The sequence below is a fragment of the Schistocerca gregaria genome, chromosome 9 (genome assembly GCF_023897955.1).
Source record: "Schistocerca gregaria isolate iqSchGreg1 chromosome 9, iqSchGreg1.2, whole genome shotgun sequence".
NCBI classification, from domain to species: domain Eukaryota; kingdom Metazoa; phylum Arthropoda; class Insecta; order Orthoptera; family Acrididae; genus Schistocerca; species Schistocerca gregaria.
In genome coordinates this window covers 115,773,991-115,792,640 of record NC_064928.1, presented here as the reverse complement: position 1 = coordinate 115,792,640, position 18,650 = coordinate 115,773,991, and the positions used below count along the sequence as shown (strand labels likewise).

General features: G+C 42.7%; 1 protein-coding gene across 5 annotated transcripts in view; it reads left to right on the top strand.

Annotated features, from left to right (window-relative positions):
- The window catches only part of LOC126291575 (BTB/POZ domain-containing protein 17), a 127,875-nt gene that overhangs the window by 75,471 nt on the left and 33,754 nt on the right, over positions 1 to 18,650 (top strand). For all 5 annotated transcript variants that reach the window (XM_049985109.1, XM_049985106.1, XM_049985107.1 and 2 more), the window contains one exon: positions 17,694 to 17,911. In XM_049985109.1, coding sequence (XP_049841066.1) covers positions 17,694 to 17,911 — 218 coding nt within the window. The remainder of the gene's footprint in view (positions 1 to 17,693; positions 17,912 to 18,650) is intronic.

The window sequence follows — 18,650 nt, the reverse complement described above, 5'->3', positions numbered from 1 at the left end:
GACTATAACTAGTTTGGACAAGAAGAGAATAGAAGCTTTAGAAATGTGGTGCTACAGAAGAATGCTGAATATCAGATGGATAAATCACATAACTAATGACGAGGTATTGAATAGTATTGGGGAGAAGAGAACTTGGTGGTGCAACGTGACCAGAAGAAGGGATCAGTTGGTAGGACATGTTCTGAGGCATCAAGGGATCACCAATTTCGTATTGGAGGGCAGCTTATAGGGTAAAAATCGTAGAGGGAGACGAAGAGATGAATACCATAAACAGATTGAGAAGGTTGTAGGTTGCAGTAGGTACTGGGAAATGAAGCTTGCACAGGATAGAGTAGCATGGAGAGCTGCATCAAACTAGTCTCAGGACTGAAGACCACAACAACAACAACAACAACAACAACATAACACAACTAATGTGCATCAAAGCTCTCCAATAAAAAAAAATGTACAAAAAGCTGTGCTAGAGCAAATGTACCGTGTAACATTACAGGATATATTGGGACATATTGAAGTATTCGATACTGTAGACTTTTAGGGGATGTCGATACAGATATGCAAAACGTAAAGGGAAACTTTGAATATGTTTAAATATTGTACTGTGTCAATATTAGGACATTTTGCACAGAAAGAACAAAAGTAGAATTAATGTAAATATATATTAGTGTTAGTAACCTATTTTCATTCAATTTTGTAATTATATTTCATTTTGTAAAAGAAAGACTCACTGTTTGCTGCAGCTCTGATTAATTGTATAAATTATCAGTTTTGAGCTAAATTATTTCGTATAATATGGACAAGATACTTTTAAAAACTCACCAGCTAAAGAGAAAGTCTGTAAATGAACATTTAATGCACACTTCTGGAACTTTCTATGGAGAAATTCTATATTATGATTGCAAAAATACGAAAACTTGTGAAAACTGTTTCATAACCTAATTTCGAAAGACGATTTGTATCAAGAAATATTGCTAAAAAGATTTATTTACATTTTGAAACACGATTTAAATCTTTTTACATATAAATAGTTGTTCTAAATCACTCAAGAAATGTCCAGAATCAAATGTCAAGATATTTCTGGAAACATCAGTACAAACCTGGTGAAGGTTATCCAGAAGCTGGTAGAAAAATGTTATAAAATCTATTTGGAAATTATGCTTGTAAGAATTTATATGTACTGATCCTTTTACTTACTTTAATCTGTACTAAAATTCTGTAATGTCTAATTTAGTTTTAAGTCGTGAATTGCTATCGTATTGTAAACAAAACATTGTCAAAGACTCTCATTGTTTGGAAAGATATTAATACACCTAGGAGTTGTCAGTTGCCAGTTCGGATATGCAGTGCGGTTAGCTCTGAGAGTCAGTTGTTGAGTCTGTGAAGTCTGTCAGTTCTTTTTGTAAATAAACGTCTGTAATGAAGAATTACTTGTTGTCGTCAATATGAACTCAAGACCTTTTGCACGAAGCAGACACCTCCTAATGCAACGTTTTAATTTGGCTGAGGAAGCTGGGATCGCTATAAGTGCAAACAAATTGAAGTGGAACGTGTTAATTTGGTGTTAAAGGAGCTGAAATGTTATAACCGCTTTGTCCGTTATGGTCTAAAGTTGTGCAGGAAACACCTAATTTTCATTATCGTGCTAGTACAAATTTAAAGCAAAACTATGTTTCGACGTGAGATTACTGATAATTGCCAGCAGTACAACATTATATACTCTTGCAAAACAGTATTACACACCAAATCAATGAAATGTCACAGTTCAACACACTTTCAAGCTACTAGAGCTGGCAGCTGGTATGGTACTCTCACCTTGACAAAACACATATATGTTTGGCATGATATGTTGGAACTGAATGGCAGCTTAAATGAGAGAAGTGGGTAGTGTAGAAAATGCACAATTGTTGCAGGTCAGTTAGAAGCAGTGCGAGAGACTCAGTCCGGTAGGGGGGGAGGGGATCAAACCCACACAGTCATGTGGGTTTGGTTTGAGTGGAAAGGGTTAGCCACGATGAGGTTTTGAAACTTGTCAACTCCATCTCCGAGGGTCCATGTCTGGTTGCCTGTCAAGTCTGGCCGAGTGTGGGTCCCTCTCCCAGTTTTGCAGTGGGTGTCCTAACTGAGGAACCCAGGCCTCTGTGTGTATCTTATTGGTTCCACCGCTATACTGCAAAAACAAAACACCTATTTTGCAACAGATTAAACTGGTTGTCCCCATTTTGGACAACCGCAGCTGGAAAACTATGTTGTAGTAGCAGATGCAGGAAGAGTTGCCAAAATATTTCCGCCTTGGAACAATGGAGCTTCACAAGAAAAACATTAGCCATTGTCTCTGGTTCTGCAACCACTAATGTTTCATGTTCTGTGGCGATGTGTCTTGTTAATGCATTTTGTGGCAAATATATTTTCTAAGACTGTTGCATTGAGGAAAAGTGACAACGAAATGAAATGAGACTTACATTTCTTTTAATGTTCTGATGAAACAAAGAACTTGAGGGACCTAAGAACAAAACATGAATAAATTAAGGTTGCGGTCCTGAAACTGTAGTATATATTTTGGCAAAATTCACATTGAATTTGTTTCTGTTTGTAAATGATTAGACATGCAAATTTAAAAGGTTGTAGCACTGTGTGCCTGAGACAGTCATAGAGCTTAGAAATTGTTTGTTATGGAAGATTGTTGGGTGCTTTCTAACTGGAGTGTTTGCTTTTGCAAAAACCTCAGCAGTTTTTCCCAGAATGATCTTTATATTTTTTTTTTTTTTTTGCTCTATTTATGCTGGCAACAAATCCTTGTTTCTCTAAAGAAGCAGCAGGATTTTTCTGGTGGTGAACAGAGTGCTTCTCTGATTTAAGGTAATTTGTGAGATTATTTTCCTTTTCGCACCCAAGTTGATGATTACAGAATCACAAAATATTGATTTGGACCTGTTGTTGCCAATTGATAGCCGTCTGATAAGTATGTGACAGTGATACAGATAGAACCGACATTGCTGTTGTGCAAGAAACTAACTATGTTCACACATTAGAGGAAATTCTTTTGCATGTTCGAAATACATTGACAGGTTTTGTTTTCCAGTCGCAGTAGTGCAGAGTGTGAGTACCGTGAATTGGATGTCGAGCACAAGTGTAAAAACCGCTGAGGGGTGGTGAGTGGTGCCATGAAAAATGCCCTACCCCGATCTCGGAGAGCAGCAAGCCTACACCTATGTCCTGTGTTTCTCTGGAAGCAGAACTGACACTCAATTGCAGGGATCGCCAATCCCTCCTGCTGTGTGAGGGTCATTATCTAACTTTGTGATGGACCAGGGTTAGTCTCTTCACTAAATTCGAAAATAGGAAAACAATAAGCAACACTGGCAGTGTCGTAAATGAGGTAGTTCAGGACCAAACTCTACCAGTATTTGACACAACTACAATTCAAAAGATTGGCTGTCCTAAACTGCCACGTAAATGCGTTTGCGTTATACCAACTTCTGAACTTTAGCTAGCTAACAAACATATGTGTTTCTTTGCCTTAAGATCCTGTTTCTCATGGCTGAGGCCTAAGTTGAATCACCCAGTGTGTTTATTGTGGGGACTGTTGAGCCACCCACAATTGATGTGGAACCAGAGCATCAAGCGGACCTATACATCATAGCATTTGTCCACTTCTTATTTTGCAAACATGTTCTTCCACACACTGTCTTTCCAAATTGGGGTTTGCCAGATGATTGGATATATGTTCAATATTTGTATACAGAATATAAAGCTATTTCAATCTGGCATTGGTGGTGGTGGTGGTGGTGGTGGTGGTGGTGGTCTGTCCGAAGACTGATTCAATGCAGGTCTCCATGCTACTGTATCCTGAACAAGCCTCTTCACCTCCAAATAACTTCTGAAATACACATCCTTCAGAATCTGCTCACTGTATTCATCTCTTTGTTTCCCCTCTACATTTCTACTCAGCACACTTCCCTCCAGTACTAAATTGATGATCCCTTGATATCTCAGAATGTGTCTTATCAACTAATCCCATCTCCTAGTCAGGTTGTGCCGCAGGTTTCTTTTCTCCCCAATTCTATTCAGTATGACCTCTTTAGTTATGTGATCTACCTGTCTAATCTTCAGTATTATTTTGTAGCACCACCTTTCAAAAGCCTCTAGTGTCCTCTTGTCTAAACTGTTTATCATCCATGTTTCACCTCATTACATGGCTGCATTCCATACATATACTTTCGGGAAGAACTTCCTATATTCGACATTCACAAATTTCTCTTCACCAGAAACCCTTTTCCTGCCCTTGCCAGTCTAGATTTTATATCCCCACCATTTCAACTATCTTCAGTTATTTTACTGCCCAAATAGCAAAACTCATCTAGTACTTTTAGTATCTCGTTTTGTAATCTAATCCCCTCAGCATCAACTTATTTAATGTGACTACATTCCACTATCGTCGTTTCGCCTGTATTTATGGTCATTGTATATCATCCTTTCAAGTCACTGTCCGTTCTGTTCAACGGTTCTTCCAAGTCCTTTACTGTCTCTTACAGAATTATGTATCATCAGCAAACTTCAAAGCCTTTATTTATCCTCTCTGAATTTTAATTCCTACTCCAAATTTTTATTTGATTTCCTTTAATGCTTGCTGAATGTATAGATTGAACAATGTTGGGGTTAGGCTATGACCCTTACTCAGTCCCTTCTCAACCTTTGCCTCCTTTTTATGTCCATCGACTCTGAATAACTGCTGTCTGATTTCTGTACAAGTTTTAAATAACCTTTCGCTCCCTGTAATTTACCCTGATACCTCTGGTATATCAGAGAGAGTATTCCAGTCAATATTGTCAAAAGATTTCTCTAAGTGTACAAATGCTATAAACATATGTTTCCCTTTGCATGTTCGTAAATTTCTCCAGAGTCCAAACTGGTCTTTGCCGAGGTTGGCTTCTACCAGTTTTCTCATTCTTCTGTAAAGTATTTGCGTTAGTATTTTGCAACGAAGACTTGTTGAACTGATAGTTCAGTAATATTCACACTAGTCAGTACCTGCTTTCTTTTGAATTGGAATTATTACATTCTTCTTGAAGTCTGAAGATATTTCACCACTCTCATGAGCTGTGCACTCCCAGGTGGAATAGTTTTGTCATGGCTGGTTCTCCCAGGGCTGTTAGTAGTTCTGACAGAATGTTGTCTGACCTCAGGACTCTTGTTTTGACTTAGGTCTATCATACTATCTTTAATAAGATAGTTCATGTAGGTACAGTTCGCTGTGAAGTAACATATATGAGGTAATTTCACATTTTTGTATTTTGAGGCACAATTCACTTCTATATTTGTATTTATTGCAGATGCGAATTTTTCAGGTTCATAGTTATAATCGATGCAACCACACAGTGAGCTTTGTTTTCAGGTGATGTTTGAATCGAATCGGCTTGTTTTTCTTCACAATTTTATTCACATATTCAACATAAAAACCTCTCGAGGTTAATAGATACTCTTTTTCTTGCTCTTTGCATATCATTTGCGAGGTTTGCTTTGATAGTTGCAATGACTTGTTTGTCTCAGGTGTGGCTATTGCCCTGATTGCATCAGTCGTTCCTTCTGTTGGTCTCTCGGGTGATTTCTATCATCGGGGTGGTGATCTTGGGTCGTATCCTCGGCGTGGACTTCTGGTTCGTGTGCGTTTTGAGCTGGTGCGCTGGTTGGTCCACAGTTTGTGGAGGGGATGCAATCCCAGTTTGTCAAGTTAATACACTGCTTTAAGTAGAGTTCCCCCTTCCCACTCCCCACCCACTGCATGGGCTGTAAAAATATCGAGAGTATCCGCTCCACCGAATATGCTGCAACTTCCTGAGCTCTTCGTAGCGTAGCTAATGTTGGGTATGTCAAGAGGTATTTTAAGTACTCAGGTTGACACGAAGTTTCGATTTTAGAATTAAAGATTTGTTGCTTCAACTGGTACACGCACAAAAACCTGTTACAAAACTGGCTCTCTCATGGCTTATTTGCCACTGCTTAGATATCGGTTCAATAATTAGAGGTAACATCATCCGACATTGCAGACTGAAAATTTTAAGATTACAATCAAAATCATGTTGGCATTCACAAACAGGATATTAAAAAAATAATTTGTTGTTTTTATTTTGGAATGATAAGTATTCCTTGGTTCTTCATTTCATAGTAAAACATTACAAATACATTCACACAATCAATTTGTTTTACAAATGACCCTTATAGTGAAAGTTATTGGCAGGAAATATTCCTAACATATACATAAGTTCTTCATATAAATGCACATGAGAAGGTAGTTCATCTTGTGTAACATATTCTAGAATTACAAAATGAGAATTGTTTATGATTTATATTAAGTGTTGATTAGTCGAACCAGAACAGAGGTATTTTTGCACACGATAAAACTGAAATGAAGTAGTGAAAAAATATGAAGCATTATAATAAGTTGAGTTTTAAAATGACCAGGTAAATGAAACAAGAATGTTACAAAAACTGTATAGTTTGTAAATGTGGTAGCTTGGACTACACAATCTTCTCATTGCATAGCTGAGGCAGTCCTCTCAGAAGTGCTTTGGCTATCATCTTCATCTTCTGCAGCATTTTCTCCAGTGCAGGTGTGACATGCTCATCCAGTGAAGGTGAGAGAGCCTTATAGTTGGACCAGTTGTCCAGTCAGAGTTCCTGAAGGATGTCATTGTCGATACAGGTAATGCTGACTTCACCTTTCACTGTGCCCTCTAGCAGCAACCCCCCCCCCCCCCCCCCCTCCTTGTATCAGATTTATAATGGGAGAATCGGCTCGTCTGGCAGTGAGCTGCTCTCCCTGGGACCTCGTGGTCAGCAGTCAGCTGCAGTTCTTCTTCTGCAGGACAGGAGGTGTCGATTATGTCAGCAAAGTATTCACTAGCAGCACAGCCCTGTCCAGCTTAAAAGTTTGCATGCTCAATTGACTCTCCAGGCAGCCTCCCCAAGTCACAGTCTGCCAGTCGGACTCTTTTCCGCTTCCCGAAGTGTCTGCCCTAACCATTGTGATCATAAGCAACACAACAATTTGCTGTATTCGAGTCTCCCGTGGACAGTTGTTCTCAGCTTATCAGTAGCACACTTGGTGATACCAGTCTGCTCATTAAGGCTGCCTGAGAGGAACTGTGCCAGGGTTGCCACAAGGTCTGGAACTCAGGGAATATCAAACATGTCAGGGAAATAAGGGAAAACGCTGGAAAAAATCTCATTTTTGACACAGTAGATGAAATGGTTTGTTTATTGAGATGTCACTGGCTGAGTGCAGCTGAGTATGTGTGTCACTTCCCTACTCCCTCATTCTTACTGCTTTCCCCTTCTTACCACTCCCCTTAGCTTGCAGTCAGTGTTGCCACCACTTCTTGCCACTAGCCTAGCAGAAACAAAGAGTCAGGGAGGCAGGAGGAGCAGTTTGTTTGATTCTGATTCTCAGAGATTGTTGACGCAGGGGTCAGAGATGGCTGTCATGTACGCATGAGTTGTGAGTGTCTGTGTGACCTTGTTTTATGACAAAGGCTATGGCTGATAATTTAGTTGTGAGAGTGTCGTCGTCTTTTCGACGTGCCCGTTTGGGGCTCAGCGATCATCTTTACAGTGAGTTGCTACGTATCCTTATTAGTATTGATTCTCAGAGTATTTGTGCAAGTTATCTGTTGATTGGATTGATCAACACAGTCTCATTTCATCAACATGGTGTGTGCGACACGTAAATAGCTCTTGCATGATAGGCCAAAACCGCAGGCTATTTCTGTGGGTATCTCTAACAGATCGGGCCTGCCGATCTGAAGCCCATCAATTCCCACTAATGTGCAAGCCCTGCCCTTCAGATCTAGTCTCACCAATCTGCCTGCAGTCCAAGTCTGTTTGTGTGTGGTGTGATGCAGTGGATTTTCATGGTTTATCCGAGGAGCCAGGACTGCGTTGCTCCTCGGCTGGCCAGAGGCTAGGGGCGATGGATTTTAGGAATTGCAACGATATCGCTGCAAGTAGTTTGTACAGTGCTACATTTTATAGACATTTTATTTATTGTAGTACATTTTGGCACTTAGAAAATAATTTATATATTAAAAAGTACCTCCCCCCCATGAACCATGGACCTTGCCGTTGGTGGGGAGGCTTGCGTGCCTCAGCGATACAGATGGCCGTACCGTAGGTGCAACCACAACGGAGGGGTATCTGTTGAGAGGCCAGACAAACGTGTGGTTCCTGAAGAGGGGCAGCAGCCTTTTCAGTAGTTGCAGGGGCAACAGTCTGGATGATTAACTGATCTGGCCTTGTAACAATAACCAAAACGGCCTTGCTGCTGTGGTACTGCGAACGGCTGAAAGCAAGGGGAAACTACAGCCGTAATTTTTCCCGAGGGCATGCAGCTTTACTGTATGATTAAATGATGATGGCATCCTCTTGGGTAAAATATTCCGGAGGTAAAATAGTCCCCCATTCGGATCTCCGGGCGGGGACTACTCAGGAGGATGTCGTTATCAGGAGAAAGAAAACTGGCGTTCTACGGATCGGAGCGTGGAATGTCAGATCCCTTAATCGGGCAGGTAGGTTAGAAAATTTAAAAAGGGAAATGGATAGGTTAAAGTTAGATATAGTGGGAATTAGTGAAGTTCGGTGGCAGGAGGAACAAGACTTCTGGTCAGGTGATTACAGGGTTATAAACACAAAATCAAATAGGGGTAATGCAGGAGTAGGTTTAATAATGAATAGGAAAATAGGAATGCGGGTAAGCTACTACAAACAGCATAGTGAACGCATTATTGTGGCCAAGATAGATACGAAGCCCACACCTACTACAGTAGTACAAGTTTATATGCCAACTAGCTCTGCAGGTGACGAAGAAATTGAAGAAATGTACGATGAAATAAAAGAAATTATTCAGATAGTGAAGGGAGACGAAAATTTAATAGTAATGGGTGACTGGAATTCGAGTGTAGGAAAAGGGAGAAAAGGAAACATAGTAGGTGAATATGGATTGGGGCTAAGAAATGAAAGAGGAAGCCGCCTAGTAGAATTTTGCACAGAGCACAACTTAATCATAGCTAACACTTGGTTAAAGAATCATGAAAGAAGGTTGTATACGTGGAAGAACCCTGGAGATACTAAAAGGTATCAGGTAGATTATATAATGGTAAGACAGAGATTTAGGAACCAGGTTTTAAGTTGTAAGACATTTCCAGGGGCAGATGTGGACTCTGACCACAATCTATTGGTTATGACCTGTAGATTAAAACTGAAGAAACTGCAAAAATGTGGGAAATTAAGGAGATGGGACCTGGATAAACTGAAAGAACCAGAGGTTGTACAGAGTTTCAGGGAGAGCATAAGGGAACAATTGACAGGAATAGGGGAAAGAAATACAGTAGAAGAAGAATGGGTAGCTCTGAGGGATGAAGTAGTGAAGGCAGCAGAGGATAAAGTAGGTAAAAAGACGAGGGCTGCTAGAAATCCTTGGGTAACAGAAGAAATATTGAATTTAATTGATGAAAGGAGAAAATATAAAAATGCAGTAAATGAAGCAGGCAAAAAGGAATACAAACGTCTCAAAAATGAGATCGACAGGAAGTGCAAAATGGCTAAACAGGGATGGCTAGAGGACAAATGTAAGGATGTAGAGGCTTATCTCACTAGGGGTAAGATAGATACTGCCTACAGGAAAATTAAAGAGACCTTTGGAGAGAAGAGAACCACGTGTATGAATATCAAGAGCTCAGATGGCAGCCCAGTTCTAAGCAAAGAAGGGAAGGCAGAAAGGTGGAAGGAGTATATAGAAGGTTTATACAAGGGTGATGTACTTGAGGACAATATTATGGAAATGGAAGAGGATGTAGATGAAGACGAAATGGGTGATACGATACTGCGTGAAGAGTTTGACAGAGCACTGAAAGACCTGAGTCGAAACAAGGCCCCCGGAGTAGACAACATTCCATTAGAACTACTGACGGCCTTGGGAGAGCCAGTCATGACAAAACTCTACCAGCTGGTGAGCAAGATGTATGAGACTGGCGAAATACCCTCAGACTTCAAGAAGAATATAATAATTCCAATCCCAAAGAAAGCAGGTGCTGACAGATGTGAAAATTACCGAACTATCAGTTTAATAAGCCACGGCTGCAAAATACTAACGCGAATTCTTTACAGACGAATGGAAAAACTGGTAGATGAAGACCTCGGGGAGGATCAGTTTGGATTCCGTCGAAATGTTGGAACACGTGAGGCAATACTGACCTTACGACTTATCTTAGAAGAAAGATTAAGAAAAGGGAAACCTACATTTCTAGCATTTGTAGACTTAGAGAAAGCTTTTGACAATGTTGACTGGAATACTCTTTTTTCAAATTCTAAAGGTGGCAGGGGTAAAATACAGGGAGCGAAAGGCTATTTACAATTTGTACAGAAACCAGATGGCAGTCATAAGAGTCGAGGGGCATGAAAGGGAAGCAGTGGTTGGGAAAGGAGTGAGACAGGGTTGTAGCCTCTCCCCGATGTTATTCAATCTGTATATTGAGCAAGCAGTAAAGGAAACAAAAGAAAAATTTGGAGTAGGTATTAAAATTCATGGAGACGAAGTAAAAACTTTGAGGTTCGCCGATGACATTGTAATTCTGTCAGAGACGGCAAAGGACTTGGAAGAGCAGTTGAATGGAATGGACAGTGTCTTGAAAGGAGGATATAAGATGAACATCAACAAAAGCAAAACGAGGATAATGGAATGTAGTCCAATTAAATCGGGTGATGCTGAGGGAATTAGATTAGGAAATGAGACACTTAAAGTAGTAAAGGAGTTTTGCTATTTAGGAAGTAAAAAAACTGATGATGGTCGAAGTAGAGAGGATATAATATGTAGACTGGCAATGGCAAGGAAAGCGTTTCTGAAGAAGAGAAATTTGTTAACATCGAATATAGATTTAAGTGTCAGGAAGTCATTTCTGAAAATATTTGTTTGGAGTGTAGCCATGTATGGAAGTGAAACATGGACGATAACTAGTTTGGACAAGAAGAGAATAGAAGCTTTCGAAATGTGGTGCTACAGAAGAATACTGAAGATAAGGTGGATAGATCACATAACTAATGAGGAGGTATTGAATAGGATTGGGGAGAAGAGAAGTTTGTGGCACAACTTGACTAGAAGAAGGGATCGGTTGGTAGGACAGGTTTTGAGGCATCAAGGGATCACAAATTTAGCATTGGAGGGCAGTGTGGAGGGTAAAAATCGTAGAGGGAGACCGAGAGATGAGTACACTAAGCAGATTCAGAAGGATGTAGGTTGCAGTAGGTACTGGGAGATGAAGAAGCTTGCACAAGATAGAGTAGCATGGAGAGCTGCATCAAACCAGTCTCAGGACTGAAGACCACAACAACAACAACAACAACAATTAAAAAGTATGGACTAGAAGAAGAAGAAGAAGAAAACTGTGGCAGTCACTATGTACTCATATATTTTGCAAGAGAAAAATCATGCAGTACCTGTAAAATAATAGACATAACACAGTGATTAATAACAGACAATAATGAACTTAGTAGAACCAACATTGTATTTTTGGTCATCCCCAGAGTTGGTTTACACAACTTTCTTGCCTTCTATACTGTGGCTGCAAGGAAATACATACTTTTGTCACAAATGTGTTTCATTTTCTTGAAATAAAATACCAAGAGTGGTCTTAATGAAACACATATACCATTTGTCTTGCTTTCTTCGTCTAAAAGCAGTTCATTACAAAAGATGTTCATGTTAGTACTTAAGATTTTTGCTCACATAAGGGAGAAATCAACCACGGGGCCTCAGCCTTTGCAGCGTCTTGTCCCTGCCATGCAGCATGTCTATCATCTTGATATTCTTTTTCCCCTCCCTTGAAGAACATGTCTGGGGTGTTTTGGGGTATGTTCCACACTGTCTGTAGCTGACATAAGGACATCCTTACCACTGTTTTATGTTCCTTTTTCCTTTCTTCGTTCACCTTCTCCTATCCTTCCTCCGCTTCGGTGTTTCAGGGGACTCTTTTTTTTTTTTTTTTTTCTTCTTCCTCCCTTGTGCATACCTGAAGGGCAGCCCACGCATCTGATGCGTGACTTTGTAATGTGTATTTCCCAGCCTCGGATCAACCGGTAAGGTTCACACGTACCCCCTCGTACAGGACAGGTCCAGGAAGGAGTGGTTTCCAGAGCTGCTACCTTCCCAAACTGTTGATTGGCCCCTCTGTCAGATTTTCAGGAGGTATGACCTCAAGTGTGAACAACCACCTAAGGCGGGTGCACCTTGTTGTGAAGGGGGCCCCCAGTTGGAAGGAGCATGCATCGGAGACACTGGCAATTGTGGGATATTTTCTCACAATGAGCCAATCATCTTCACAATCCACGTCTACGAGACGTAAATGGAATGAGGCTAACAATACAAAGACCCTTCCCGCTGCACCACAGTTCCTCATGGTTTTGCATACTGAAGATGGTCAGTCCTTCGCAATGGTAAATCCATTTATTATTCAGAAAGATGATGCAATTGCTGGCCATGTGAAATCCTGCTCTCATTTATGAAATGATACTTCGTTTTTGGAGACTGCTTCTGATTTTCAAGCACAATTGCTTGCTACTTCGCTTCTCCACATCTATCCTGTTTGTGTTGAGGTCCATAGAACTCTGAATTCTTCCCACAGTGTTATTTACACTAGGCTGCTCAGCAGTCTGACCGAGGCCGAAATGCAAATATACCTCTCTAATCAGGGTGTCATTGCCATCCATCAAGTGATTAAAAAGGTAGATGCCTCCTTACTGCCCACACACACTCTCTTTCTCACCTTTGATAGAGTGGTGCTTCTGTCCAAGATCAAAGCAGGCTATGAGGTTCTCACAGTCAGACTGTACATTCCGAAGTCAATATGCTGCTACCGTTATCATTGTTTCAATCACACTCGAATGTCTTGTCAAGATCTGGCTAAATGTGTAACCTGGGGTAGGGATGCACACTAAGGCAATTGTCCGTCTCCTCGTCCCTGATGTATCAACTGCAATGGTGACCATGCCACCTCCTCTTGAGACTGTCCCATATAGTCGCAAACCACGTGTTCTACTGTGTGGCACTTATAGTACTGTTCCTGCTGTATCTCGTTCCAAGAAGTACGTAGCCACACAGACATGCGACCTCAGATTCAGCTCTGAGGTTGTGAAATCTCTCACTGTAATGGTAACATCGGCGAAGTCACTAGCTAGACAACTGGCAGGTTGGAAAGTACAGAAGGAATACTCATGTGAGGATTTCATACATCCCTCCAGCCAACCAACACCTGAGTCTTCCTCTGCTAACCTGGAAGGCTCAAAGGTATCCAACAAAGGCAAATGATCTTCTCCTTCGCCGACTCGAAGATCCTCTTCGACGGTGTCGGCACGTGATACCTTCACCCAGTCGGTCTCCTTGTTACCAGTGCGCACCACCAACCGTATTTTTGCATTGCACTCTGCAGACCGACAGCAGAAGAAAGCAGACATTTCTGTGAACCTTGCGGAGTGAGATCCTCCTGCCTCTGTGCCCTGTAGGGGCAAGTCTTCACAGGCAGCCACTGGGGTGACACTCCTTCATTTTTTCCTCATCATGACTCTCCTCCAGTGGAGTGCTCATGGCCTTCGATCCAACAAAGAGGATTTACAGATGATTTTAGAATCACAGTGTCCACTTGTACTCTGCCTTCAGGAAACAAAATTGCATCCGCACAACCGCTTTGAGCTTTTGCATTTCTACCTGGTCCGTTTCGATCTTCTGCCAGAGGTCGGCTTCCAACTCGTGGGGGAGTCTTGTTACTCATACGGTATGACGTTCGTAGTCAACCTGTCTTTTTCCTTCCTCACTTGATCTTTTTACTTTGCACCACTTACATCCCTCTGTCATTTGATGTATCCAGCGCCAGCTTCCTTCAGCTTATTGGGCAGCTACCTCACCCATTTCCACTGCTGTGACTTTAATGCACACCATCCCATTTGAGGTTCTTCCAGAACCTGTCCAAGAGGTACCCTCTTGGCTGACCTTCTGAATAAACTTAACCTTTTCTGTCTTAACACAGGAGCAGCCCCCATTCCTTTCAGACTCCTTGCACACCTATTCCCATTTGGACCTGTCCTTCTGCACTCTCCATCTTGCCCATCGCCTTGAGTGATCAGTTCTTTCTGACACCTACTCGAGAAACCATTTCTCTGTGCTATCCGTTTGCTGACTCCATCCCCACCGTTGTGCACACCCAAATGGCAGCTTACTAAGGCCGGCAGGAGACTCAACTCCTTCCTGGCGACCTTTGATGAACACGATTTCCCCAGTGGTGATGACGAGGTCAAATACCTTACAAACATTACCCATACCGCTGCAGAATCTTCATTTCCTTGCATTTCCTCTTTACCACGCCTTGTCCCGATCCCTTGGTGGACTGAGGCGTGCCGCAATGCAATTCATGCATGGAGATGTGCTCTCCCTGTTTTTAACCATCATTCTATGATGGCAAACTGCATACATTATAAACAGATGCATACACAGTGTTGTCATGTTCTTCAGGATATTAAAAAAAAGCTGGATTTCATTCACTAGTTCTTTTAATAGTTCCAGTTCTTTTAACAGTTCCACCCCTCTCTTCCATCATGTTGACCAACATACAATGGGTCTCTGGAACCTAGATCCATTCCACAATTACCGGCCTGACAGTAGCAGACGATGTCATCATGAACCCTGTTGCTATCTCCAACACCTTGGGCTGCCATTCTGTGGAAATTTTAAACTCCTCGTCCTGTGACTGTGTCTTCCTCCATTGGAAACGAGCTTAGGAGGCTCGGGCGATACCCTCCTCTTCTCAGAATTGAGAGTGTTACAATGCCACCTTTACTTTGAGGGAGCTAGATCATGCTGTCACTTCATCCCGATCCTCCGTCCCAGGACCGGACACTGTTCACATTCAGATGTTGCACCACCTTTCTCTTGTTGGCAAACATTTCTGCTTAATATGTACAACCACATATGGACAGAGGGCACATTTCCCAGATGTTGGCGCGAAGCCACTGTCATATCCATACCTAAGCACGGTAAGGACATACACCTTCCTTCTAGCTACCACCCCATCTCTTTTACCAACTGTTTGCAGGGTGATGGAACATATGAATGATGCCCGGCTCGTGTGGTAGCTCAAGTCTCACCATTTACTAACAACTGCACAGTGTGGATTTTGAGCATGTCTTCTACAGTTGACCATCTCGTCACTTTGTCCACCCATGTCATGTATGGTGCCATTAATGGTTTCCAGCGGAAATCCCAACATGTGGCCATGTTTTTCGATTTGGAGAAAGCCTACGACACCCGCTGGAGGACTGGTGTCCTCTGTACTCGCTACATGTAGCGCTTCCATGGCTGCCTCCTCTGTTTCCTTAAGAAATTTTTAAAAGACTGGGTTTTCAAGGCACATTTGGTTTCTGTCTTGTCGGGAACTTTCATCTAAAAAAATGGTGTGCCTCAGGGTTCCATGCTGAGTGTCATTCTCCCGACTGGCATCACCAGCTCCCTTTTTGTTGACGATTTTGCCATCTATTGCAGTTCTTCACAGACCTGCCTCATTGAATGGTGTCTTCAGTGATGTTGCGATCGTCTTTACTCGTGGACATTCGTTTTACTGCTGACGAAACCGTTTGTATGAATCCCTGGCAGCGCAGTGGGTTCCTACCACCATCTTTACATCTTGAGGGCTCCTGCCCAAGAGGAAACTCCCTTGGTCCTCCCACATGTCTTACCTGGCAGTCCACTACACACTGTCGGTCAATGTCCTACTTGTGCTTAATGGTACTTCCTGGGGTGCAGATCGAACCACCCTCCTCCGTTTGAAACTAGACTATGGGTGCTTTGTTTATGCTTTTGCACGTCTGTCCCTCTTACACCGTCTCAAAACTATCCACCACCATGGCATCTGTTTTGCCACTGGCACCTTACACTATCCCGTGTCTGTATGCAAAGCTGCTGAACTACTGCTGTCTTACTGCTGAGTTTCTCCACAGGAAATATGCATTCCGTTTGTCTGCCGTTCATAGCCACCCATTCTATACTGCTTCCTTTGATGACTCCTTTGATCACCAGTATGGGGTTTATCCATCTTCTTTGTCACCTTGTGGAGTTCACTTTCGTCTCTTGCTCCTGCAGATTAACTCCATGCTCCCTGCAACCTTCCTGGTGGATGTGAACTCTTCACCAGCTTGGCTTCGTGCGACGGCCTGTGTTCACTTGGCCTTCATTCGCTTCCCAATGGCACTACACTAGCCTTGCTCTATCACCTTCTGTTTCACAAACTTCACATGGAATTTCACTATAGTACCTTTGTGTACAGTGGTGGCTCTCAGACTGATTGTAGTGTTGGGTGTTCCTTTGTTGCCGGGCGCTGGTGGCCAAGCGGTTGTAGGCGCTTCAGTCTGGAACCGCACAACCGCTACGATTACAGGTTCGAATCCTGCCTCGGGCATGGATGTGTTCGATGTACTTAGGTTAGTTAGGTTTAAGTAGTTCTAAGTTCTAGGGGACTGATGACCTGAGATGTTAAGTCCCATAGTGCTCAGAGCCATTTTGTTCCTTCGTTGTTGGTGCAGACGCTTTTCAGTATCGGCTTCCAGCACACTGCTCAGTATTTACAGCAAAGCTATTCGCCCTGTATCAGGCCACAGAGGACATCCAGTGACATAGGCTTTTCAATTGTGTCATCTGCTCAGACTCTCTTAGTGCTCTTCAAAGCCTCTGTGCACTTTACACCATCCATTCCTTAGAGCAACGAGTCCAGGAAAGCTTTCACTTGCTCGCTCTTGATGGAGCCGCTGTGATGTTTACGTGGGTCTGACAGGAAACAAGGCTGCTGCCAAGGCTGCAGTCCTCATACCTCAGCCCACTATTTATTAAATTCCCTCTGATGATCTCTATGTTGTCATCTGCCAGGAGGTGGTGTCACTATGGCATTGCCGCTGGTCCTCCATTCCAGGGAATAAGTTCTGGGTTATTAAGTCAATCCCAGCAGCTTGGACGACCTCCTCTCGACCTTCCTGCTGCAAGGAGGTCGTTAACTATGTTGCGTGTGGGGCACTGCCTTGTTAGCCATCACCATTTGCTGGGTGGCGCCCCCACACCACTTTATGCACATTGCACCAAGTTTTAACTGTCCACTATTTCCCAGCGGAATGCCCTCTGACAACCATACCTCCATCCTTGCTACCCTCCCTGTTTTCCTTTCCCTGTTGCTTCATAACCTGGGTTGTGAGTAACTAAATCCACTTTCCCCTCTTCCCTTTCTTTCCCCTCTCTCCTCCCTGACGAAGGAACATTTATTCCCAAAGCTAGCAACGTAAATTTTCGGTTGTTTTTTGTGTATCTATCGGCTGTACTGAGCTGAGGTAAGTACTGTCCAGCCCCTCTATCTCTTCGTTAGTATTTGTTACAAATGTAATTTATACTACTTTGGTGCTCGCCACCCAAAGGATCAAGTTCCACACTAAAATGGAATGGTGGGTTGTGTTCTTCATCAAAATGAGTGTGATGCAATGTCCAGTTTCATTACTACATTGAATCCTAATCTTGCTTTCTTCCTGAAGTGGAGGGAAGGCCCCTCTGCTTTCCAGACTTACAGTAATTTTCAGTTTTTTCATTTCCTTTTTTAGTGAAGTGGTAATATGAGAATGTGTTGCAGCTGTGTCGTTCGCTGGCTGGATCTACAGGAGCAACGCCTTGCCGGCGAAGAGTCAAAGGATGCGCATATGGAGCAGCTGGTGGTGGCCATGATGTCACATGTGCGCTTTCCTATGATGTCGCCTCGTCAGTTGGCAGAGCTCCTGCTGTCCCCCCTTACCAAGAAGCACAAGGAGTTCTTCATGGAGAGGATGGCAATTGGAATGGCTTTCCATTCAGGTTACTATCGTCATGGTCATGACTATTACTACACTAATGGATGAAAGATCACTACCCTGAGCCGCTATTCACACATGTATTTATGTACTAGCTGAGCATGTGTAGCCTGGGCATGTATTTGTTCCAATCTTCTATTAGTCCATGTCTTCCCCCCCCCCCCCCCCCCTCCTTTTCCATCTCCTTTTCTATCACCCCACTGTCCATTTCTTCCCTGCCCCCCCCTCCTTTTCCATCTCCTCTTCTATCACCCCACTGTCCATTTCTTTCCTGACCCCCCTCCCTCTCCCCTCCTCCATCTCTTCCTTTATTTCTTTCTCTGTCCTGTCTGTGTTTGTCTCCTCTTCTTTCCTTTCTCTGTTGTCTGTTCTCCTTCACTGTCTTTCCATATGCTCCTTCACCCTCTTTCCATCTCTTCCCCCCTCCCCCCCCCCCCCTGTCTTTTCTCTTTTGTATCTCTATTTCTTGCCCCCACTTCTCTGTCCATCTTCTCCTCTTCCCTTTCTCTGCCCATTTCCTGCTTCCTCTCTCTGTCCATCTCCTCATCCCCCCTTGGTCTGTACATCAGCTTCTCCCCCTTCTTTGTCCACATTATCACCATCTCTACAATAGCAAGTCGTTATTTTTTTCCCCACAGTATATATTTCCAGTTAGTAAGAATGTGTGTACCAAGTTTGGCTGAAATTGATAAATCGATCCAGGCATTTAGGAGGAACTTTTTACATGTGGTTTTGCCCATGTG